Here is a 26330-nt window from a genome sequence, read left to right on the forward strand (position 1 = left end):
ACATTCACATCCTCTAAACTTAGACTTGAGGATGCCACTAAGTAAGCATTCATTCATTTACTCAACAAATACAGCTGACCCTTGAACACTGTGGGTTTGAATTGTACAGGTCCACTTATACAGGGAGTTTTTCAATTGACCCATGCAGTTCAAACCTGCATTGTTCAAGGGGCAACTCCTTGGCTGGGAACCCACAGATTCAAAGGGCCAACTTTATACGTGATTTTCAACTGTATAGGAGGTCAGCACTCCTAACTCTGCATTGTTCAAGGATCAACTGTATTCTTCTACAGAACAGGCACTATATCAGATTCTGAGACAGAGAGAAGGGCTTGTTAGTAAAACAGACTCAGAGACAGCCTTCATGGAGTTTCTATGGGTTGGCAAGGAAGAGAGATATAAGTAAACAAATGTACCAACTTTGGCCCAGCTGGCGTGGCTCAGTGGGTGAGCATCAACCTATGAACCAGGAGGTCACAGGTTCAATTCCCAGTCAGGGCACATGCCCAGCTTTCGAACTTCATCCCCAGTAGGGGGCGTGCAGGAGGCAGCCAATCAATGATTCTCTCTCATCATTGATGTTTCTATCTCTCATTCCCTCTACCTTCCTCTCTGAAATCAATAAAAAAAAATATTAAAACACAAAAAGTATCCTCAGCCCAGCTGGTGTGGCTCAGTGGTTGAGCATCAACCTATGAACCGGGAGGTCACAGTGCAATTTCCGGTCAGGGAGGGCTATAGGGGTCAATGGGAGAAAAAAGGGGACATATGTAATACTTTCAACAATAAAGATTTTAAAACAAATAAACAAACAAAACAACCCAAACCTCCCTTATATCTTCCTCTTGGTATCATGCACATTTGTATGATTTCCTTAATATAGCCACATTTCTTCAAAGCAATGTATATCTACACAGGAGTTTCTTCTCAGCTTTGGCCTCTTGATCCAAAACTCTGATCCAAACTACTAGTATCTCTACTCTTTCCCTATATCAGTCAAGTGACCATTAAAATATGTTTAAAATCTTTCAATGGCTTTCCCATTTCATTAAAAATAAAACTCAACCCTTTAACCTGGCCTTAAAAGCCCTAGGAGACCGTTCTCTCATATCTCACTCTTCACCCAGCCTCCCAGCCTCATTTCTCTTCCATGAGAATGCTAATCACCTGTCTGCCTCTCAGGGCCTTTGTCCTCACAAATTATTCTGCCAGGAATGCTCTCATCCCTGACCTTGGAGGATCAGTGCTGGCTTTTTTTCCCCTTTTCCATTTAAACCTCAGCTTGAATTTACTTTGTCAGAGAGGCCCTTTCTGAATACCTAATCTAAGGTAACTAATATGTCAATTCTATTATGTCCATTCTCTGCATAAAGCTATTAGACATTTAAAATTTTGTTTTATCTTCTCCCACCCCCCAAAAATAATTTTTAAGCGTCAAGGAAGCAATTTGTTCATTTTTGTATCCCTAGCACCTAGAATAATGCCCTGCACACAGTCGGTATCTCATAAATTTGTGGAGCTGATTAGAACAAATGATGTTAAGATGTATCAATTTTCTGAGAAAGTAGGTTCTGCCTCAGCTGCCCGATATAATCATTGTAAAAATCCATCCTGAAAAACTTCATTTTCAAAACATCAGTAAAAAGAGCTTTTGCCAATTTTTACATTCTCATAGCATTATCTAAAGTTTTTAATAAAACTTCCCATTAGAAATTTGTTTCTCTCTACTGGAATTCAAAAGCTATAGATCACGACCAGAGTAGCAATTATTTAACTGTTTGAGACAGGAACTAAATTCAAACCCAAGCTCATGAAAGTAGAGGACTATACAGGTGACCTTAATGGAATTATGCTTTCTCAGTCTAAGAATTCATTCTGTTTGTGGAAATACAGTGGTTCAAGTAGGCCTTTATTAAATGACTAATCCAAAACCTCTCATGAATGACACACTTCTCTAATCTAAATTCTGGTCCATCCCTGACTAAACTTAAGTTACTCAAACTAGTTCCTGAAGGAATATAATGTTTCCACCTACGAAGACACAAAGTAAAATGGTAAATATTCTAAACTCTATAGTTAGTTTAGTTATACCATATTATAAGACTCCATTCTAAAGATATTGTGAGATAATTTCTGGCCATAGTGAAATAAAAATAACAATGCCAGAAGAGTGTGCCATTGGGCAATAAAGAAGGTTTAATCAGCCCAGCCAGCGTTGGCTCAGTGGTTGAGGATCAACCTATGAACCAAGGGGTGGGGGTAGCATTGGGTGTGTAGAAGGTAGCCAATCAATGATTCTTCTCTCATCACTGATGTTTCTATCCCTCTCTCTCTGAAATCAACAAAAAAATATTTTTTAAAAAAAGGTTAAATTGCTTCCCTGAATTGCTGGCATAAGGAAAAAGAATATGATGTAATGATTAGAGCATCTTTTAATTAAGAACCTATGGCAGCCCTGGTTGGTGTGGCTCAGTTGGTAGGAGCATTGTCCTGTACACTGAAAGGTCAAGGGTTCAATTCCCGGTCAGGACACATACCAGTAGCTGATCGATGTGTCTCTCTCACATCGGTGTCTCTGTCTCTGCCTCTGTCTCTCTCTCCCTTTTCCCCTCTCTAGAAATCAGTGTAAATGTCCTCAGGTAAGGATACAAAAAACAAATAAACAAAAAAACCTACGGCAGATTGGGAGATTTAGAAAGGGACTCTGACATGTTATTTAATCTAGTTTCCCTTGGAATAGGATGACCTAAACCATCCTATTTAAATGAAAATCTGACCTAATTGTGAAGGCCATTAGTATAGCGCCATATAGTATTTTAACTATTATTATTGCCTACTAGAGTCCCAGTGCACGAAATTCGTGCACAGAGGGAGGGGGGTGTCCCTCAGCCCAGCCTGTACCTTCTCCAATCTGGGACCCCTTAAGGGACATCCCTTTCACAATGCAGGACTGCTGACTCCCAACCACTCGCCTGCCTCTGCCTGATTGCCCCTAACAGCTTCTGCCTGCCAGCCTGATCACCCCTAACCACTCCCCTGCCAGCCTGATCGACACCTAACTGCTCCCCGGCCAGCCCGATTGCCCCTAACTGCCCTCCCCTACTGGCCTGGTCACCACTAACTTTCTCTCCCCTGCCAGTCTGGTCACCCCTAACTGTCCTCCCCTGCAGGCCTGGTCACTCCCAACTGCCCTCCTCTGCTGGCCCGGTCACCCCTAACTGCCCTCCCCTGCAGGCCTGGTCACCCCCAACTGCCCTCCCCTGCTGGCCTGGTCCCCCCCCCCAACTGTCCTCCCCTGCAGGCCTAGTCCCCCACAACTGCCCTCCCCTGCTGGCCTGGTCTCCCCCAACTGCCCTCCCTGCTGGCCTGATTGCCCACAACTGCCCTCCCCTGCAGGTGTGGTCACCCCTAACTGCCCTCTGCTGCAGGTCTGGTCCCCAACTGCCCTCCCCTGCAGGCCTGGGTCCCCCCCCCCCCCCAACTGCCCTCCCCTGCTGGCCTGGTCTCTGCTGGCCCAGTCACCCCTAACTGCCCTCTGCTGCAGGCCTGATCACCCACAACTGCCCTCCCCTGCAGGCCTGGTCCCCCCCAACTGCCCTCCTCTGCCCGCCTGGTCACCCCTAACTGCCCACTATTGCCCTCCCCTGCAGGCCATCTTGTGGTGGCCATCTTGTGTCCACATGGGGGCAGCCATCTTTGACCACATGGGGGCAGCCATCTTGTGCCTTGGAGTGATGGTCAATTTGCATATTACTCTTTTATTAGATAGGATGACTTTTTCACTTTGTCTCCATTTACTCAGTGGGCTTGGCTAGCTCTTGCTATATGCTACTGACATCAAATTCCACTGCAGAATGAGTGGAGGTTTTTCCTGGCCATTCTAATCAGCATTTAGCAAACCATTAAGTGGTCCCTCCAGAATCCTGTTCTCAACCAACCATTCCTCTACATGCTCAGCTTTGGTATCATCAAATTGCAGTACATACAGCCTGCAGTACATACAGCCTGCTCCTGGGAGAGGCTGTTCCTCACTGTTAATATAGAGATACACATAGACAGTACTTCAAAAGTTAGTTTCTAGACTTGTTAGCTGGATCTTACAACATAGTTTCTATTTTTTTTTTTTTTTAAAAAAGTATAAATAGTGACCAAGTGCCCAGATTGGTCATAAGGTTATTTACAAAAGATTCTAAAATACTCTATAGTTCTATCTGAAATTAGTAGAATGCAATTCTGTTACTATATTAGCCAGTAATAATTTAAAAATAAGGTTAAATGACAACTTAACTCTCTTAAATGCAAGTGTTTAAGTAAAGTAGGTATGATCTGATGAAGACTACGGTATATCCTGGAGGGGACTTCAAGGTACTTTCAAGACCTTAGATGCTAAAAAACTTAAATCTACTATTTCATGTCTATATTTTATTAGAAGACATTTTATTTTCCCTCAATTTTAATAAAAGTAGTACTGTTGTTACTATTAGCAATGTACAGGGGCCTTTTTTAGTTCAAACGAAGAGAAAAATTAAGCAGGGGGAAAACAAGTGGAGCAGTCAGACTGAAGAGAGAAGTAGTAAGAACTGCTGGAGACAACCGCCCAAGAGATGGGAAAATGTAAGCAAAGAAAGGAGTAAAGAACAGTTAAGTGTAAAGGTGTAAAGACAGTACACAATATGGAGTAAGCTAAACTACAGTCAGAAAGACAAAGGAAAGAAAACAGTATTTACACTTATGCACATATATAATTAACATTGAAAGGAAAAAAGAAAGGAGGCTGGTGGGAAACGGTGTGTGTGTGTGTGTGTGTGTGTGTGTGTGTGTGTGTGTGTGAGAGTGAAGGGGGGTTTTGGTGGGGGGGGGGGGGAAGCAATAGGTCCTTAGCAAGCCACTAGGTGGGAATTCTGGCCACAGATAGCTTGATGGCTTTCTAGAGTAGAAGACAGAAAAGTGCAGGCACATACAAGGATGCAGACAGGATATTTAAAAGACATGTATTTGCCATATGTTTTAAAATATTTACTTTTAGGATAAAAAGAAACTTGTAGAATATTTGGAAATTTACAGAAAAATGTCTTTAATATACTTAATATTTTGTCATTCATACTTGGAATTTGCATGGAAAAAAAAGTTACACTATATAAAGTTATACATTTTTCTGTGTGTACCTTTAAAGATGTGTTAAAACACGAGTAAAGGCTGTAAAACATTTTGTTCATTAGGCTGTATAATAATTTAACTGTTGTCAACTGGGTCATTTAGGTTGCTTCCAACTTTTAAGTTTTAAAAACAACACTGCAATGTACATATTCTTGCACATTAATCTTAGAGTACATCTCTGAATACTTCCTTTATTTTTTATTTATTTTTTTAAAAAAATATATATTTCTTTATGGATTTCAGAGAGGAAGGGAGAGAGAGATAGAAACATCAATGATGAGAGAGAATCACTGATCGGCTGCCTCCTGCACGCCCCCCTACTGGGGATCGAGCCCGCAACCCCAGCATGTGCCCTTGGCTGGAATCGAACCTGGGACCTTTCAGTCCACAGGCCGAAGCTCTATTCACTGAGCCAAACAGGCTAGGGCTGAGTATTTCCTTTAGATAATTTATTTTTTAAGTAAAATGACCCAAAAGATATAAAATCTTTATTGATCAATATATGTCTGGCTAGGTTGGCTACATCTCATACCTTTTACCAATAACATCTAACCTGTCAATTTGATAAGTCATATATTCTCTCATTAATAAATCTGCATTATGTGGATTAGGCATAAAACCATTTTATAGCCTATGCTTATTGGTTATTCTTTATTTTTATAAATAATTGCTCTATATTACCCTCTTTATGAAATCACTTCTTTACTTCACCCCCACAGCAACTGCAAGTCTATGTTTTCTTTGGTAAAAGCTTTCTCTTACTAGATGAGCACATCTAATAGCTGAAAACTGTGACTCTGAAGTATGGAATATGGCAGTCACGGTAGCAACTTCTTTGCATAGAACAAAATCTTCATGGCCTGAAAATTACTTGGGGTTTTGAAAGAGTATGTCTAAAGATCTCATGTGCACTTTCACATCTCTGAAGCTTTGTAAAGACTATATTCTCAACACATGAAACACATATCTCTCTCCTCTATACACTCTCTCCCTCAACTGAGGCACTGCCTCACACATCTCCTAAAAAGCAATGGCACGCTGTAACTAAAACATATGCAACATTTTATTTATTGATATATTTTATTTATATTGATCTACTGATATATTCTCTCCCTAACTAGAGAAAACCTTAAACCTTCCCAATTACCCAGCAGAATGCCAAACATCCTGAGTATTTTATACATTGATCAATATCAAGCATGCAGAGTTCATTTAATTACAATATCTCATTTTCTAGAAGAGGAAGCAACAGTTCAGATGGTATCATTCTCACGGTCAAGGAAAACCAGGGCGAGAATCACTCCACTGACCAATCACACTCTCCTAATGCTACAGTTGGAGACACCCTGCAGCACTGCTAAGCATTCTAGGAATGTTTCTGAATGAGAAAGATAAAAGTAAGTGAACTTTCAAATAAATCAGAACTGAAAGAATCAAAGATGATTTATTTCAAAGCAGTCAACTCAGGAAAACTAAGCAAATATTTCAATGATGTTAAAGTGATTAAAGGAGTTTTATAATTTCTCGTTGAAAACTCCCATAGGGTCAGTTTATAAGAAAATCATAATCCTTAAACTGAAGTCAATTTCATAATCATACATAATTTTTTACTCCAATTAATGATACTCAGTTTTCCCATTCACCTTATTCTCTGGGATTAAATGACCATTAGCCATTTCAAAAATTTATATCCAGCTTCAAAGCATCAAGATTTGCCATCACGTACAATATTCAAAGAGAAAGTAAAATTCCAAAAGTTGAGCTTAAGATGTTTGGAACAATGATGGCATTGTTAACCTCCCAAAGTGTCTATTTATATTCCTTTTCTTTCCAAAGAGGATTTGAGGTAGCTTTATTACTATTTTGAAAAAAAACAAACATTTAAAGATGCAAATTGTTTTTAAAAGGACATTTTTAGTTATATCTCAAGAAATCATGTAAATACTGAAAACTCTATCAAACTATGTTTGGAGGACATCCCAAAGATAAGCATGTCAAATTATATTGAATATATACTTAAATATGCAGAAAAATGTTTTGAAGTACATACACCAGAATGTAAATAATGATATCCAGTGAGGGATAGGCTTATGATACATTTTAATTTATCACACACACACACACACACATATGGAGCATTTATACAATTAAAAATTATATATACACACATATATATACTTACATATAAATATAAAACAAAAAAGTATATATACATATATATTTTTAAATTCCAAGATCTAGGTATTAAGGAGGCTTAATCTAAATTTATACATCTTAATATTTAAGAGCTCAAAATTTGGCTCAGGAAGGAGTGTATGCCTGCCTAGATCCTATAAGAGGCAGGGTTTATAAAGAACATTGAGGTTGGGTTTTTCTTATCTCCTTGCCCTTCTGTATAATTCTAAAACTATCTATATTACTTGAAAAGGAAGCCTTGCTTATTCTAGTGAGCCACTCCCCAGTAAAGTGTTTAAAGCACATTCCAACAGTAATTACACTGTTGATGACCTGAAAATGGGTCACCCCACACAACTGATTAAAACTCTCTTATGCAATCTTTCTTTGGAGGAAACAAGGACAGCTTGTACAAATATTTCAACTACATCTACTTCCTTAAGAGAAGATGGTACACTTTGTAGGTATTACAAAGTTCTAAAAGCATACAGAAAGGCAAAAGAAAAAGTATGAAGAAGTTAAATTAGCCTAGTCATTTGTCTCAACCAATTTCACTTTACATCATTAATATAAGAAAGTGCATAGGTTTCTGCTACATTGTTAGTTAATAAATTAATAATGTCTGAAGTGTAGATATTTTCACTTTGAAAGTTATGATGAAACAATTGTATTACCTGAAAAAGTATGTTAAGACAATATTTGAGAAATAACTACATTTTTACAGGATACATGTAATCGCACTTCTATAGATTCATTGTTCATTTCAACAAGGTATACTGTTTCTTTTCTGATTAGGAATCTAGGGTAACAAAACTAGATTTAGCATGCCAATTTTTAGTCTAAGTAAATAGGTCTAAGTAAATTTATGAAATGTCCTTGAATGAATTTATATGGTTTGGAATTCTGTTTGTAAATGTTTAAAGATCACATCACGCAAATGCAAAGGGTTTAAAATACCTATAAAATACCTACATACAGAAACACCCTAAAGTCCAGAGGTAAATGGGGGACAGAGTAGCACAACATGATAGAAAAGCTTTCCCAAACAGAGTGGAACCTACTACCCTAGAATGGCACTGGGACAGAGCTGTTGCCAACCACATAGTCAGGATATCTGCTTTACTGTCTGTCTCAAAGACTCAACACCTCACAGCTCCCTCCTAGCTCACCATTTGATAACTCTGAAGCTTAGAGACCCTGGTAGCAATGGGGATACTTCCAATTCAATTATCCACAAAGTACTTCTTCTCAATTACTGAGTTTAGAAAACTCACCCAAGAGAACCATAAGAGGAAATCAGCAGTTTGTTCTTAAAATGAACACTAACAGTTCCTAGCTTGAGAAGAAATGAGATGCTCTGTAGTATTTTTATAGCATAAAGCTCTAAAGCAGGTGTCCTCAAACTACGGCCCGCGGGCCACATGCGGCCCGCTGAGGACATTTATCCAGCCCGCTGGGTGCCGCTGCCTGTCCTGCTTAGCAGCCGACTTGTCCCGGGCCCGCAGTGCGCATAGGAATTTGTTCATAGTTTGTTTGTTTTTTAACTATAGTCTAGCCCTCCAACGGTCTGAGGGACAGTGAACTGGCCCCCTGCTTAAAAAGTTTGAGAACCCCTGCAAGCATATAAAGTAGCTCAGGGGAGAGGCTGCTGCATTCAACTGAGAATTAGTCTGTGACTATCCTAACTTTTCTGCATTATTTATCCTAGGCAGAATTGTAGGGGCTTAGAATCAAAGCATAAAGCTCAGAATGTCTTTGATCTACCTCTTTTAAACTATTGTTGGGGCAGGCGAATGTGTCTAATCTATTAGTTTCAAAGACAAGCCCACAGCAGCAGCAAGTTTAACTCAGGCAATTCTGAACATGAGGCTTGGTGTGACTGTCAGAGAATGTTCAATATATTCCAATTTTGTTTCCTCCTTTTCTTAAAATTGAACAATATTTTAGAGTATTTTAAAATAATCTACAGAATGAAATTTTTAAAAAAATGGCTTAAGCCATAGCCAGTTTAGCTCAGTGAATAGAGCGTCGACCTGTGGACTGAAGGGTCCCAGGTTCAATTCCAGTCAAGGGCACATGTGGGCTCAACCCCTAGTAGAGGGCATGCAGGAGGCAGCCAATCAATGACAATCAATGATTCTCTCTCATCATTGATGTTTCTATCTCTCCCTCTCCCTTCCTCTCTGAAATCAATAAAAATTATATTTTAAAAAACTGGCTTAAGTTACTACCTTAGCTAAATTACTACCATTTTATAATCTCAAAATAATTAAGGTGTCAGCCTTCAATCAGATATACCTCTATTGCATCTGACACAAAAATACCTAAATTGTCACAAGTGCCTTACTGGAGGTGACACCTTAAAAATATCACCCCTTTGGGCAGAAGGAAGATGAAGGTGAGGAAAAACTTTATATAATCTCACTGGGGTTGCTACGTGAGTTTCTTCAGCTGTTTAAAGGACTAAAGATTAGGAGTGAAGAGAATTGAAAATGGTCACTTCATTGCTAGGTACCCAGAGCTGGAGTGAAAAAAAAACAAAGCAGGATACAGAGAGAATTTTTAAATGACAGAATTAAAATAGAAATTATATAGTATTAATCCCAACAATCTGGCATTTAAAATGAAATTTAAGATATACTTATTATTGTATTGCTTGTAGTCTGAATAGACAGTGAGCCTTATAATTGTTTAATCTAACCCTGAAAAAAAAAATCTAGAGTTGTAGTCATTACAATCAGGCAAAGGGTATATTTAAACATCTTCTATCACACTATGGAAGTCCCATAAAACATCACTGATTAATTTAACCAAAGTCAAAAAAGGAAAAATTCAGTTAACAAGCCATTTCTGGAATTATCTCCCACAAAACCTAGGATTTTTTTTTTTTTCTTTTTCTCTTTAATATCAAACTCTTTAAGGAGAGAAACTGGGTAGTTACCTACCTATAGATGGAGATTTGAAAGGGTATTTATCGGGAAGATCCACTCTAACTTTCCATACTCCACCTTCATAAGGGGCTGAAAGAAAAGTAAAAGTGTTACACATTAAAATATGTCTCCAAATTAGAAAATAGACCCGAGTGTAAATTAAATTAAACATTAAATCCTAATCTCTTTTGATAACCTTGCAAATTCCATTGCGAGTCAGGGACCTCTTATAATTCTATGTTCAGATTAAAGTGCTTTTCTTTAAAAATCTATAGTTAGAAAACGAGAAAAGATTCACTTTCTCCCCTCAGGTTATCTGATTCTTTAAAGTATTAAACACTATCCAATTATTTGGTAAGTAATAACCTCTTATCTCAATCTAACCCATGCCCCCTCCCAAACACACGTATCATAAACAAAAATAAAACACATTTCCCTAAGCCATCATTATAGTCATCCATACAAAACCCAGAATTCACAATTCATGTTTAATACTGTCACATACAGATAAGAGAGAAAAGCCTATGAAGTAACTATAACAGCGAGATTTCCTCTCTGGTTCTAGAGTTCAAAATTTACTTTTCAAAAACCACATATATCACCACCTGTCTTGGATATTTTTATTGTCTATTAAGGAGAATAAAAACTGTAATAGAAGAACATAGACCAACGCATGTACTTACTTCCTTGTGGTCCATAAAACTTCACTACAAATTCATTGAGTCCTCCCAGGATCGTAACCTCATGCTTACTCTCAATGCTAAGGTAGAAGGTAAAGGAAATTACACAGGCTTTATATTATCTTGAAGAACTAAATATGACATTAGTTATGCCATTTTAAGTGTCACCAACATTTATATAAAACTGATGAATTATTAAAAAGATATAATAAATCTGGTAATTTAGAAGGCAATATATACTCTTGTGTAAAGAATATGAATGGGCTTTAGATTCAGAGACTGGAGTGCAAATCCCAGAACTGCCATCTACTGTGTTTGTGGGCCTAGACAAAATAATGTGAACTCACTCCCAGAGCCTTTGTTCTCTCCTTACAATTCAGGAAAACACCATTTCTTAGGATTTCTGTGAGGATCAAATGGGTTAAGTATGTAAAATGCATGAGACGGCTTTTTGTACATACTGCACATAAATGAAAAACAGATACTTAGTTTTTCCCCCCTTGTACTCTCTCCTTTCCAGCTGATCCCCCATGAGCCTTTAACATAAACCCAGTATCCCCTTGAGTCGAATTCAAATACTCAGGGAACACACTAATTCTCCTAAACTAAAAATGCTATGCTCCCAAAATTATGGATTTTCTAAGGAAAGTCCTCACAATTTTCTCCCTGGCTTAGCAAATTGTCAAAATACAGACACAACCTTGCTACAAAGTACTGTGCTACCAAATGCAAAAGACCAGCAAAATAAACAAATAATAGTTTAAATCTTGTCTGAAGTGCTTCTTTTCACCTACTCTTTCTCTCCCTCCTGAACCTCCATCCCCCTTAGACTGGGGGACTCTGGGGTTATAATCACAAAGGACTAACACTTCTGTGTTCTCTTCCTCAAAAATGTACCTTTCCTTGAGATTCTCACCTCTTTCAGGTACTAGGATTCAATTACACAAACAAAACCAATCCATCTCAGTACAGGAGATATTACTGGTCTAGTATCTGTTTTATGTGTCTGCTCTATGGTCTAAATAACTCTGATAGGAATTTTAGGTGGTGGTAAGGGCTTTGGGGAACTCACAAAGCCCACTCTAACATTCTTTAAAAAATATTTTTATTGATTTCAGAGAGGAAAGGAGAGGGAGATAGAATCATCAATGATGAATCATTGATTAGCTGCCGCCTGCATGCTCCCCACTGGGGATTGAGCCCACACCCAGGCATGTGCCCTGATCTGCTGATTCACAGGTTGACGCTCAACCACTGAGCCACATCAGCTGGGGCCACTGTAACATTTAAAAAAATATATGACAGATTGGTCTCATCTAAATCAGCAGTACAAATTGCATGTACTATTGTGCAAAAGAGAAATAATCAAAAAAAAATTTAATGATCTCTTAAATAGAGAAAAATTGTATTTTTAAAGGTTTGAAATGAAGTATTGGTCTCTCCAATCCTGTACTGGAGGCCACAGAAGAGAGAGACCAGGGGTATTTTTGGCAAAGTCCTGTTGAAGAGCCTTGAACAATACCCACTACAGATACTAAATAAAATAATTTAGTCTATGCTACATTGATCTAACTACTTTAGTAACATGCACACTGAAAGGATTCAAACAGTATCCAAATGGAAAACTGGCTTTATTTCTCATGGTCAAATGACACATACATGCATGCTTTGATATACTACATTCTTCCTGACCAGTCACCCTCTGACACCTGCAAAATATTCCAAAGCTAATGCTAGTGAAATAAATAGAAGAGTGCATGTTTAAATTGTTTTAAAACTTTAAAAAGCACCCTTGTGTTAGTGAAAGAAAAAGAAGTCAAATATAGTTACAATAAATAATATTAAATATAAGCAATAAAATCATCAAAAAAAAAAACACTTAAAAAAAAAATCTCAGGGGTAAAAAGGCTTTCCTAAGATTGACACCAAAGCCAGAAACCACAGAGGAAAAGAATAGCAGATGCAAGCACGCACACACATTTAAAAATTCTATACTGTAAAAGACAGTTAAATCAAAGGACAAACTAAGAAGAAAAAAAAGTATAGCATATGACCAAAAATTTTATTTAAAAAAAATTTGTTACAAAGTAGTAAACAAAATCAGAAACACCCCCAACAAAAAGACCAGAATAGCAAAGTTAATAGAAGAAAATTCAAATGAGCAAAATTAAGCTATAAAAATTCAACAAAGTTTAGAAATGAGACATTTCTCACTATAAATTGATAAAGATGAAAGCTAGATAAAACCTAGTGTTCAGTGGAGTATGAATTAGTATTCCTGAGGACAAATTTAGCACTATATCTCAAAACTTAAAATTAACTTACTCTTTTATTCAAATTTCACTCCTATGAAATTATGCTTCAAAAACAACCAGGCACTGCTGGTGGGAGTATGAAATGGTTTCAATCACTGGATACTTGACGCTGTAAAGCTGCACATATGCACACCCTATGCCCATCAGTGCTTCATCAGTGCTTCTCCTGACATATACACTGAGTGGCCAGATTATTATGATCTCTGAATGCATAATAATCTGGCCACTCAGAGTGTGTGTGTGTGTGTGTGTGTGTGTGTGTGTGTGTGTGTGTATTTCCTATCTAATAAAAGAGTAATATGCAAATTGACCATCACTCCAACACACAAGATGGCTACCCCCATGTGGTCAAAGATGGCTGCCCCCATGTGGACACAAGATGGCCAGCAGAGGAGGGCAGTTGGGAGGGACCAGGCCTGCAAGGGAGGGCAGTTAGGGGTGACAGGCTGGCAGAGGAGGGAAGCTGGGGACGACCGGGCCTGCAGGGAAGGGCAGTTGGGGGGGACCAAGGCCTGCAGGGGAGAGCAATTGGGGGGGACCAGACCTGCAGGGGAGGGCAGTTAGGGGTGACCAGGCCTGCAGGGGAGGGCAGTTAGGGGTGACCAGGCCTGCAGGGGAGGGCAGTTAGGCATCAATCAGGCTGGCAGGGGGGTGGTTAGGGGGTGATCAGGCTGGCAGGCAGAAGCAGTTAGGGGCAATCAGGCTGGCAGGGGAGCAGTTAGGCATCAATCATGCTGGCAAGGGAGTGGTTAGGGGCTGATCAGGCTGGCAGGCAGAAGCGGTTAGGGGCAACCAGAAGGCAGGCAAGCAGGCGAGCAGTTGGGAGCCAGCAGTCCTGGATTGTGAGAGGGATCTCAGATTGGAGAGGGTGCAGGCTGGTCTGAGTGCATGAATTTCATGCACCGGGCCTCTAGCCTCTAGTGTGTGTGTGTGTGTGTGTGTGTGTGTGTGTGTGTGTGTGTGTGTATTTATATATATTTTCACACTAATAAAAGAGAAACATGCAAATTGACCATCACTCCACTACGCCCACCAGCCAATCAGGAGTGAGTATGCAAATTAACCCAACAAAGATGACGAGCAGGAGGCTTTGGTTGCTCCTGGCGACAGAGGAAGCCAAGCTTCCTGCCCGCTCCGGCCTCCGCTCAATGAGGGGCTGGAAGCCTGGGTCACCGGGGGGCGTAGCCAGCCTGAAAACAGCACTCAGCCCCTCACCCAGGCTGGCCATGCCCCCATGGGGTGAGGGTCCCCACTGGGTGGCATGGCCAGCCTGCAAACAGCCATCAGCCCCTCACCCAGGCTGGCCAGGCACCCCAGTGGGAACCCCCAACCTGAAGGGGGTGTGGTCAGCTTGAAAACAGCCCTCAGCCCCTCACCCAGGCTGGCCACGCACCCCCAGTGGGGACCCTCACCCCATGGGGGCGTGGCTGGCCTGCACACCACCACAGGCCCCTCACCCACGCTGCCCCATTCCCCAAGGGAACCCCCACCCTGATCCGGGACACCCTTCAGGGCAAACCAGCTGGTCCCCACCCATGCACCAGGCCTCTATCTATACTACTAAAAGGGTAATATGCTAATTAGACTGGGAGACCTTCCACGAGATTTTCCGGACGTTCTTCTGGGCAAAGCCATGGTGGCGGTTAGAGGCCAAGAGGGGAGGGCAGTTGTAGGTGATCAGGCCAGGATGGGATGGCAGTTGTGGGTGATCAGGCCGGTGGCGGGGGGGGGGGTGCATTTGGGGGCAAGCAAGCCAGCAGAGTGGTTAGGGGCAATCAGGCAGGCAGACAGGTGAGTAGTTAGGAGCCAGCAGTCCCAGATTGTGAGAGGGATGTCCAACTGCTGGTTTAGGCTCGATCCCTGTAAACTGGCAGTAGGACATCCTTCGAGGGGTCCCAGGTTGGAGAGGGTACAGGCCGGGCTGAGGGACACCCCCCCACCCCCTGTGCACGAATTTCGTGCACCGGGCCACTAGTATATACATATTTATATAAGAGGCCCAGTGCATGAATCTGTGTATGGGTGGGGTCCAGCCAGCCTGGCAGGGGGAGGGGACATGGGCAGTTGGCCGGCCTGCCTGCTGGTCGAATTCCTGGTCAAGGAGACAATTTGCATATTAGCCTTTTATTATATAGGATATACACTGAGTGGCCAGATTATTATGCATTCAGAGATCATAATAATCTGGCCACTCAGTGTATGTATAGATCGGTTTACCACAACACATGCCTAAGAATGTTCATTGCACTATTTGTAATATTCAAAAATTAGGTTACAACCTGAGGGTTCATCAACTATAAAAAGGATAAATTATGGTACATACAGTCACCCAAAAGACTATTATGCACCCCCAAAAAATGAACTGCTACACATAAATGTATAAGTCTCAAAGATATAATAGTGAAAGAAACCAGATACCAATGAGCATACACAGTAAGAATCCATTTACACACATCTCAAACAGGCTAAATCAGGGGTGGGCAAAGTTTTTGACTCGAGGGCCACAATGGGTTCTTAAACTGGACCGGAGGGCCGGAACAAAAGCATGGATGGAGTGTTTGCGTGAACTAATATAAATTCAAAGTAAAGGAGCGGAGGGGAGAGCAAGAGAACCCTCCGCTCTTTCGGCTCCGCAGGCCGGACAGAACAGCTGAACGGGCCAGATCCAGCCCACGGGCCGTAGTTTGCCCACGGCTGGGCTAAATGAATCAATGATGTTTAGATAGGTTAGTGGTTAGGCTAGTGGAGACTGTGACAATTGGAAAAGAGCTTTGAGCAACCTCAGGGACTTTGTGGGTGCTAGTTACACCTTTATTGTTCCATTTATCACTGAGCTACAAAAATTATTTATGCAGTTTTTGTATATATTTTATTGTTTAATAAAAAGTACTAAAGATAGTGTGTCTGGTACTGTGTCTACTAAAATTTTTAAATGGAAATAACCTAAATATTTATCAATAGAATATTGGTTAAATGAATTATAGACCATTTATACAATGGGCTGCTACTAGTGTCTATCTCTACCCACTCAGAGCTCCACTGATGTATGTTCCCACTCAATGTGGGATATCTGAAGTAGTCAACTGAATATAGTAGTACAGATAAAGATATCCCAACCATTAAACAAAACTAAACAAATTTACAAGGGTAATGAAAGAATAGAGTAAGGTAGAAGAGTAAATGAGTTTAACAAAAAGAAGTTGTAACCTAATTTTATAATATAAAAATCTGTAGAAGAAGAATCTATCGACCAAAACTAATATGCTATGAATGGCACTGATCTCTGGCAATTACTCTTCATTAATTATTTAAAATTGAGTTATCCACATGGATGTCTCTTCTAGGAAATTGAGGGTATCTTTTCTATCCTTTACATGATGAATAAATCTAGGTTTCTTCCATTTTGTGGTCTGTTTGGGATACAGTTCATGCTTTTATCCATTTTCCAAAGAAGATTCTCCTTTCCAAATAGTCACTCCAAATCTCTTTTCCACGATTAGAAATCAATGCTCCAAACCCCCTTTCCCATAATCCCTGATATAATCCACATGCCAGATACATTTGGTCCGTCTTTACACACTATATTGTTAATCAGGGGTGGGGAACCTTTTTTCTGCCAAGGGACATTTGGATATTTATAACATCATTCACAGGCCATACAAAATTATCAGTTTAAAAATTAGCCTGCTATATTTGGTCAAACATTTAATTAACTCACCCCTAATGCTTTGGCAGGGCCAGACCAAATGATTTCTCGGGCCTTATATGGCCCAAGGACCGGATGTTCCCCACCGCTGCTGTAGATTAAAGAGTTATTATAGTCCATTTCATATGAAAAGCTAAAAGGAAAACTGAGTGAAACCTTAAAAACTTCTACCAAGTTGGTAAAATGAGAAACTGTGCTAAATTTGTGCTGCCTTGGAATGGGGTACAGATACTAAGTTAGATGGAAAAAAGAATTTAAATTTAGTTGAATGAAAATTACATTAAAAATAAGCCATTCCATCATCACAAATGAATGACTTGTCCACAAAAAATATATAAAATTACTAGACTGCTGTTACCATGTGTATTTATGGTAGAGGCCATGACTTACTTTCTCCTCTCTGTGCAAGGTCAAGGGCAAGGAAGGCAATGAGAAGGCAGGATACAATGACAAAAGTAATGATCTATTGCTAAGATGTGCTTGTCAGGCTAGCAGACTAGTGGGAACTCACTAAAAGCTTCCTTCATTATTTTCTCAGTTTCAAAGCTTAAAAATATCCTTCAGATATTATTCTGGTAAACATGTGTTAAACCCATAAAATTACATTTTACTTCTCTCTCATCTAAGTTATTTGTGAAATATTGTTTTTGTTAATCCTCACCCAAGGATATATTTTTCCCACTGATTTTCAGAGATAGAAGGGAGAGACAGAGAGGGAGGGGCAGAGGGAGAGAGATAGAGATTAATGTGAGAGAGACACATCAGTTAGTTACCTCCTGCATGCTCCCTGACCAGGGCGGGGAATTGAATCTGCAACCCAGGTACATGCCCTTGACTGGAAATCGAACCCACAACCCTTTCAGTGCACAGGCCGATGCTTTAACCACTGAGCAACACTGGCCAAAGCAACAAAATACTTCTTTTTATTTACTTATCATTTCACTATTAAAAAATAGTATCAGCATTTTTCAGTAGACTAATGATTAACATTGCTAGGAACCCAAGTTCATTTTACTTTTAAAATGCCAGCCACCCACTACCTTATTTTCCCTGAATGGCATTATGATTACACAATCTAATATTTAAAGGCTAATGCCAAACTGTCAAGAGATAACTGACATTCTTGGCAAAACATGTCTATCAGGATTTTAGAAATGATTTTTATATAGTTCTGGAATTTTCCAGAAAGGGAGCCAAAGTATAAGCCTGTCACAGGACTGGTGTTAACTGATCAAGGACCTAGGATTCAGACAGCATTGTTTCCGAAGTTTACTAATAATGAGTTTATAGAATAAAAGAGGGTGGTCTCTCTGAACTCTACCCATACAATTGAAGAACTGGGGTGAAGAAATGTGCTTCTCTGAAGAAGGTAGAAGCAATTTGTACACAACTCTCGCTCTCTTATGTTCAGACCAGTCTGTTGACAATTCTCCTTGAAATTAATCACACTACAGAAGCTAAAGAAACTCAGCAACCTTCACTACCCCGTTGTCTTGAAAACAGCAGGGTATATTCATTAATCTGTTAATGTGAAAAATACCATAAAAACAATACTTTGGGATTATGTTTATAAAGAATCCTTCTCACCCTAGCTGGTTTGGCTCAGTGGATAGAGAGTTGGCCTGTGGACTGAAGGGTCCCAGGTTCAATTCTGGTCAAGGGCACATGCCTGGGTTGCGGGCTCGATCCCCAGTAGGGGGAATGCAGGAGGTAGCTGATCAATAATTCTCTCTCATCATTGATGTTTCTATCTCTCTCCCTCTCCCTTCCTCTGTGAAATCAATAAAAATATATATATTTTTAAAAATCCTTCTCTTTTAGAGTTATAAATGGAAATATTTACTAATATATTATGTCTTGGATTTGCTTCAAAGTAAGTCAATCTAGCGCCACTGGTGTGGCTCAGTGGTTGAGCCACACCAGTGAACCAGGAGGTCATGGTTTGATTCCCAATCAAGGCACATGCCCAGGTTGTGGGCTCAATCTTCATTAGTGGGCATGCAGGAGGCAGCCAATCAATGATTCTCTCTCATCATTGATGTTTTTATCTCTCCCTCTCCCTTCCTCTCTGAAATCAATAAAAAACATTTAAAAAAAAAAAAAAAAAAGCCAGTATGACCCGGCCAGTGTGGTGCAGTGGATTGAGCATCATCCCATGAAACAAGAGGTCATCTGTTTGATTCCCAGTTGAGGCACATTGCCTGGGTTGCAGGCTGGATCCCCAGTAGGGGGTGTGCAGGAGGCAGCCAATTGATGATGCTTCTCTCTCATTGAGTTTCTATCTCTCCCTCTCTGTAAAAAAAAAAAAAAAAAAAAAATCATTAAAAACAAAAACAAACAAAAATACTCCAGTGTGGATAGAGTCAAGAGAGAAAGGTTTAGGAGAAATGGTATTGGCCCTGAGTTAATAATTACTGAATCTGAGTAATGGGTACATGGGGGTTCATTCTATTGTTCTATTTTTATGTTTGAAATATTCCATAATAAAAGTTCTAAAAAAAATTAATGTAGTCATTATCATTAAATACTAAAGTATTTAACAAGCATAAACAATTTAGAAGAACCTAGCTACTATAGCTTTCTTGAAATTCATGAAATGATCCAACATTTTCCTAAGATCCAATACAAAGTCTGAGGAAAAAAATAGCAAGTATATAAGAAAACAAAGGTTTTATATTGAAAGATAAGACTATTCTGGGGGGTGGGCAAAATGGGTGAAGAGAATCAAAAGGTACAAACTTCCAATTCTAAAATAAGTCATGGGGATGTAATGTGCAGCTTGGCTATTATAATAAACTAGGAGCCCAGCATGAGATTCGAAATCACGCGGCGCCACCCACCCTCGAGTCACCGGTCCAGCCCTGCCTCACTCTCCGGCCCTTGAAGCAGCCGCAGCCACTGCTGATCAGGCCCTCCCCCAGTGTAGGCGCGTGGAGGCCCCTGCCACCCCGCCCCCGACGCTGCATGCAACCTCCTCCTGTCCGGTCGACCTGTTATGGCGTCCCAGTTAATTAGCATATTTCTCTATTATATATATATATATATATATACTGTATTGCATAATTGAAAGTTGTTAAGAGTAGATCTTAAAAGTTCTAATCACGAAAATAAGTAACTGCTAAGATGATAGATGTTAAAACTAGACTTATTGTGGTGATCATTTCACAATATATACAAATACTGTATCATTATGTTATATACCTAAAACTAATATAATGTTGTACATCAATTTAAAAAAATAAATAAAATAAAGAGAATACTCTGCCAAGATAGTAAATCAATAGCTGATATTCTAGAAAAGTAAAATTTCAGTGCCTTCAAAAGGATGTCTAAAAAATTCAACCACATTGGGGGAAGATGAATATGGCTTTTGAATATCCATGACAAACAGCCTCTGGGAAAAATAATAATTAAAGATGTATGTGCCTTTGTTTAAATTATAAGGAAAAATGGTCACATACAATAAGCAAAGGCTCCTGGTTGAGAGAAAGTTTAAATTTTTTTTTAAACGTTAGTGTTGGTCATATTAGGAGGACAGGGAATTCCATTCAAAGGAGAAATAAAAGCTACCGAGAAAATAGACATGGGGAAAAGAATAAAAGACAGAAAGAGGGAAAAGGCTTCTACCAGTGATGAAATACATACATATAAAGAATAAGGGCATCTTTTTATTCATTTATCTTGATCTGGGAGAGAAGCAATGATATAACACGAAGAGCAATTAACAAAACAACACGTGTCATAAGCTCAAGCAGTTTTAGTCCCTACATCCTTCCCCCCCAAATATTTTAAGCTTTCTACAAAAATAGAAACCTGTTATGCTGAGTTAGCATCTATTAAATCCACAAAAGATCACAGACACTATTTCTATTAAAGTTGGTTTACTAAATATTCTACACATAAGTGCCTTAAGGAAAACAAAAACTCCTCTTAAAACACAACCTGCCTTCAAGAAGCTTAAAAGTTAGCAAGAGAAGATGAAATCTATCCACTAACAAGTAAATACAAAAAAAAAAAAAAAAAGAGTTTGCATAAAGTGCTACTAGAGTTTAGAGTAGGAAGAGATTTCTTACAGCTTGCAGGCAAAGATAGCAATGGTTTGCCAAGGAAGCCAAGGATTTACACAGGCCGTAAGACCAGTGTGTGATTTGGACATGTAGAGGAGGGGGAAAGGCATTTAAAGCAAAGACAGAAAGGCCCAGGATGGGTCCAGAGAACAGGGACCACTGTATTTTCATTTTGATGAGTGGACCATGGGGAGAATTAGAAAGTAGGTAAAGACCAGATTATAAAGAGCCCCAAAACCGATTTTATCAGGCAAACAGGGAGCCAGTTGTTATTTCCATGCATGTGCATAACTGTGCTTTACAGAGATAACCGAGCTATATGTACAGGACTGGCTGAAGGTGTGATAAACAGAATTAAAGCAAACGAGCAGAAGAGAAATGTTTAAGGTCTCAACTAAAATAACAGCTGTGGGAATGATCGGAGAAGATTAAAAGAAGACTTTATAGGCTCTGCAACTGACTAGACATGGGACAGCCACCGAGAAAATCCAGTGTTGCTAGAATGTCTCATTTTCATGAGGAATCAATAAACTAGAGTTCTATGTCAATCTCCTAATTTCAAAATGTAAACAAAGTACATGTGCTCCAATGTCTGTGTTTGGTGAAGCTTCTAGGACCACCCTATGTATAACAATGCACAGCTGCATTCCCACCATCTAATATACTATATAGTCTACAGGATTGTCTGGTTTGTGTACTGCTACATTCCTAGAGCCTAAAAGAGTCCTGGCACATTGTAGGCACACAAATTGATATTTATAAAATGAACACATGAATGAAGATGCAAGACAGCCACGATCTGAAGCTGCCAGTTTGAAAACTAAGAATAGTTTTAGCCTTGTCAGACAGGTGAAATGATACTATTAATAACAAATTGGAACACAGGACAGAAGGAACAAGTTTTTATGCAAGATGCTAAATTCAGTTTTGAACACATTAAAATTTAAAGTATAAATATATAACCAAGTGGCAATATAATAAGCAGACAGAAAACTCATGATTTAAAAGGAGTCACCTTGTAAACCACTAACTTAGCCTGTTTCCTAACCTCTAAAAAAAGGTGAGGAAGATGAAATAAAATATCTACAAAGGTACCTGACCCTACATCTGACACAATAGGAGTTAATTTTTTTTTAATGTAAAAGAAGTACACAAAACTCTAAATTAATTCCCATATGATTAAAACTTCCTAAGCAACACTCAAAGTTTTTATAATATCAAAAATATTACTTTCTTCCACATTGTTGTTTTTTTTAAAAAACAATACCGGAGGTTATTTTTTTTTTTTTAATATATTTTACTGAGTTTTTACAGAAAGGAAGGGAGAGGGACAGAGAGTTAGAAACATCGATGAGAGAGAAACATCGACCAGCTGCCTTCTGCACACCTCCTACTGGGGATGTGCCCACAACCAAGGTACATGCCCTTGACTGGACTCGAACCCGGGACCTTTAAATCTGCAGGTCGATGCTCTATCCACTGAGCCAAACCGGTTAGGGCCGGAGGTTATTTTTTTTTTAACTGATTTTAGAGAGAGGAAGAGGGAGAGAAAGAGGGAGGGGAGAGGGAAAGAAGGGGAGAGAGGGGCGAGGGGAAGAGAGGGGGAGAGGGGGAAGAGAGGGAGGGGGGGAGGGAGGGAGGGAGGGACGGAGAGATATTGATGTGATGCCCTAACCAGATATCGTACCCACAACCTTCCAGTGTACGGGACAATGCTCCAATCAAGTGAGTCACACCAGCTAGGGCCTTTCTACATTCTTAAGTAGAATCCTAAGAAAACAACCTTTCTTGATGCTGAGTCATCATTACGAATGATAATTGTTATAGGGTGCTACAAAATACAATGATGCCCTCAGGAACCAATAAGGTATAAACTTATTTTCTGCTATAGAAATTTTCTGATCCTGTTATGCTGAAGGCAAGTTTTCTTCCTAGTTTCTCTTACTTCTTTAGCTAAGTCTGAGAGCCATCACTGGGCTACCATCCCTTAAAATTTATCTATGGTGGGTTATAAAAATCAGATAACCAAAGTTTGTGAATTTTATGTCAACAATAAAAATAAAATATGATTTTTTAAAAAATATAGTAAGAATTGGGAACCATAAGGTGACTGGAATATTATAGTTTGAGGACAATAAATTTGTATTTTGCCAGAAAAAAGAAAAAAAAAAAAAGAGGGTAACCCTGGCTAATGTGGTTCAGTTGGTTGAAGCATCCTCCCATACAACAAAAGGTCTCAGGTTCGATTTCTGGACAGGGCACATACCAAGATTGAGGGTTCAGTCACTGAGGTGCATATGAGAAGCAACCAATCAATGTTTTTTCTCTCTCTTCCTCTCTTTAAAATCAATAAAAATATATCCTCGGGTGAGGATTAAAAATAAAAAATATTCTAAGAAAGACATCCTCCAATAAACAAAATACATAAAGTAGGTAAGTTTTAGTTGTTCGTTTGCAGATTTACAACTAAGTTAGTTAGCTGAAGTTGCCAACAACCTCTAGAGGAGGTTTCACATTTAAAAATAGCCATTTCAAAATAAGTATGTATTGTCCAGATGTAAAGCAAAACACTGACAATTTACTAGGATATACGAAACACTTAAAGGCTCATTATCTAAGGGGTAAAAAGTAGTACATATTTTAAAATTTTTATATAGATAAGTCACAGAAAGTATGTTCATTACCACCCAGGAACCCAAAAATCATACTACCTTTTCCCCGCTCAAGTGTTATGCTTTCATTTAAAGCTTCCATGTCAGAAACCAAAATAAACACTGGCAAGTTCCAAGTAAATGTTATTTTTTAAAATGAGAAAATCATCACTGTAACTTAGCTCTTCCCTGGATGAATCATTTTGCAACCAGATTCCCAAATAACAAGGTTGAAAAAGTTTTTTTAATTAAGAATCAAAAGTTAAGGAAAATACTTTTGTCCAATACATTTTAGAAAAAGGAAGTGTTTAAGATCTATAGGAAAACTAAGCCCCACTCTACCCCCAAAAAATGTTTTATAAAGCAGATTTACAAAGTTAAATTGTCAGAGATAACCCAGTTGCAGAAAATGTAACAGAGAGAGAAAAGCAAAGAAAAATAAGGTAAAACGATGCCATCCTGAGATCAAAGAAATAGTCAAAACATAAATAAAATTTATATTTTCTAAAAAGTTCATATTCCAGTTAAGTACCTCAAAATATTTAGAAATCAGAAGGCTATCAATAAAATAGAAATAGATCTTTAATAAACAAACGTCACTGTTTTGCTATTGCACAGCAACAGTAAATCTTGTTTACTTTTAACTGAAAATTTACAAATCCATGTATATAAATTAACAGTATATTAGCTAATTAAAAATATATTACTGCTAACTCATGAAAGGTTAATCAAAAGCTTAATTTTCACAATTTGGTTTCCTTGTTATAGCTTGATTCCAAGGTAGGAGAGACAGTATGTTTAAAATAAATCATCTTCCCAAAGAAATGCTTATTTTCTTAAGTGTAATGGCATTATGGTTATTTAAGAAAACCCCTGGGATATGCCCTAAAATATTTCAGAAAAAAGAGAAATAGATATGTGAGAAAATACCAATAATTGCAAAATTTTAATTTGGGTGATTGGGATTCATTAAACTAACCTTTAATTTGTACACTTAAAAAATCCTACGTAATTGTATATAATAAAAGCCTAATATGCTAAGGGTCTGACCGTTCAACTGTTCGACCAGTCGCTATGATGAGCACTGACCACCAGAGAGAGCAGATGCTCCAACCCGTAGGTTAGCTTGCTGCAGGGGTCCTGTCCATAGGGACTGGGCGAGACCCTGGAGCCCTCCCATGATCCCTCCCTGGCCTTCGATCGTGCACTGGTGGGGTCCCTCAGCCTGGCCTGCGGGGATCAGGCCAAAACCGAGGGGTCCCGGATTGCGAGAGGGCGCAGGCCAGGCCTAGAAACCCCACCAGTGCACTGGGCCTCTAGTCTCATAATAAAAATAAATTATTTGCTTTATTTAATTTCCAATACCTACCATTTCTTCTTTTTTAAAATCAGAAAACTGTATGTATATATCTGACTATACTACCGTAGTACTTCTATGAAAAGGTGATACTCACTGTCAAAGAACTATTAGCCAAACATCCAGTTTAAAATGTGCAAACTTGGAATACAACTCTGAATTGCAGAGAAAAAAGATGCTCAGGACACATCAAGACACTCCAGGCACATCAAGTCCTCAATGAAAATCCAAACAAATGATCTAGAAAAACGCTTTTAAAAAATACTTTTTGAAAAATTTTAGAGGGCATTAAGTTCCACATTAAAAGGTACTTAATCACAACTTCCAGTTTTTCTGTTCTCAGTATAGAGGTAGATGAACCCACTGTCCACATGCCAGAGAAGTGAACAGAAGGAACCCTGTCACTCCAAAGGCAGACTACCTAATCATAGTGGGCTAAAGAAAAATAAATCAAAACCTTAAGGATGACAACAGCATCTGAACTTGAAAATTTTGAAGTCATAGGCAACATATACTTTCCCCATAAATGATACCAAAAAATGCAAATAGCCCGGTGGCCCTCTACAAAATCCTAATGGAAACAGCTATTTAAAATTCTGACCCCCCGTTCTGGGCTGTGCCTTCTATGCTTTTTGCTGTACCATCCACAAAGGACAAAACACACCATGAAGTGTCTTCTCATAAATATCACTAAGCGAAATTTAATAGGGCTTTATGGAATACCTATGCAGTGCACTTGGTATTCATGTTTCCAGTGTTCTTCTCTTCTCTGAAAATCTTTGATAACTTAACTTCCTTTATTCATTTTATTTATTTATTTGTTTATTATATATTTTACTAATTTCAGAGAGGAAGGGAGAGGGAGAAAGAGATAGAAACATCAATGATTAGAGAGAATCATTGATTGGCTGCCTCCTGCACGCCCCACACTGGGGACTGAGCCTACAACCCAGGCATGTGCCCGGACTGGGAATTGAACTGTGACCTCCTGGTTCATAGGTCGATGCTCAACCACTGAGCCACGCTGGCCAGGCCACCTTTATTCATTTTAAATACACTGGACCAGTTTTTACCCTAACACCTGACATGTGGATTGCAATGAAAACAGAATTAAGCTAAGTGTTTAATAATCCTTACCCACAGATGTTCTAATCAAGGGATGTGAATCATTCACAGTAATCAGTGACATTTTAAAGAAAATATTTTCTTTGGCCCTTTTTAAGTGACATATAATATAATACAACTGCAAAGTGATACATAAAAAATTAATAAATACAAAGCAGTGGCACCTA

General features: G+C 39.1%; 1 protein-coding gene across 2 annotated transcripts in view; it reads right to left on the bottom strand.

Annotated features, from left to right (window-relative positions):
- The window catches only part of UBE2H (ubiquitin conjugating enzyme E2 H), a 126584-nt gene that overhangs the window by 48683 nt on the left and 51571 nt on the right, over positions 1-26330 (bottom strand). For both annotated transcript variants that reach the window (XM_080666937.1, XM_080666938.1), the window contains exons 2-3: positions 10946-11022; positions 10278-10352 (exon numbers count right to left, since the gene is read on the bottom strand). In XM_080666937.1, coding sequence (XP_080523063.1) covers positions 10278-10352; positions 10946-11022 — 152 coding nt within the window. The remainder of the gene's footprint in view (positions 1-10277; positions 10353-10945; positions 11023-26330) is intronic.

This window comes from Plecotus auritus, assembly GCF_963455305.1.
Source record: "Plecotus auritus genome assembly, chromosome: 4".
In the NCBI taxonomy this organism is placed as follows: Eukaryota; Metazoa; Chordata; class Mammalia; order Chiroptera; family Vespertilionidae; genus Plecotus; species Plecotus auritus.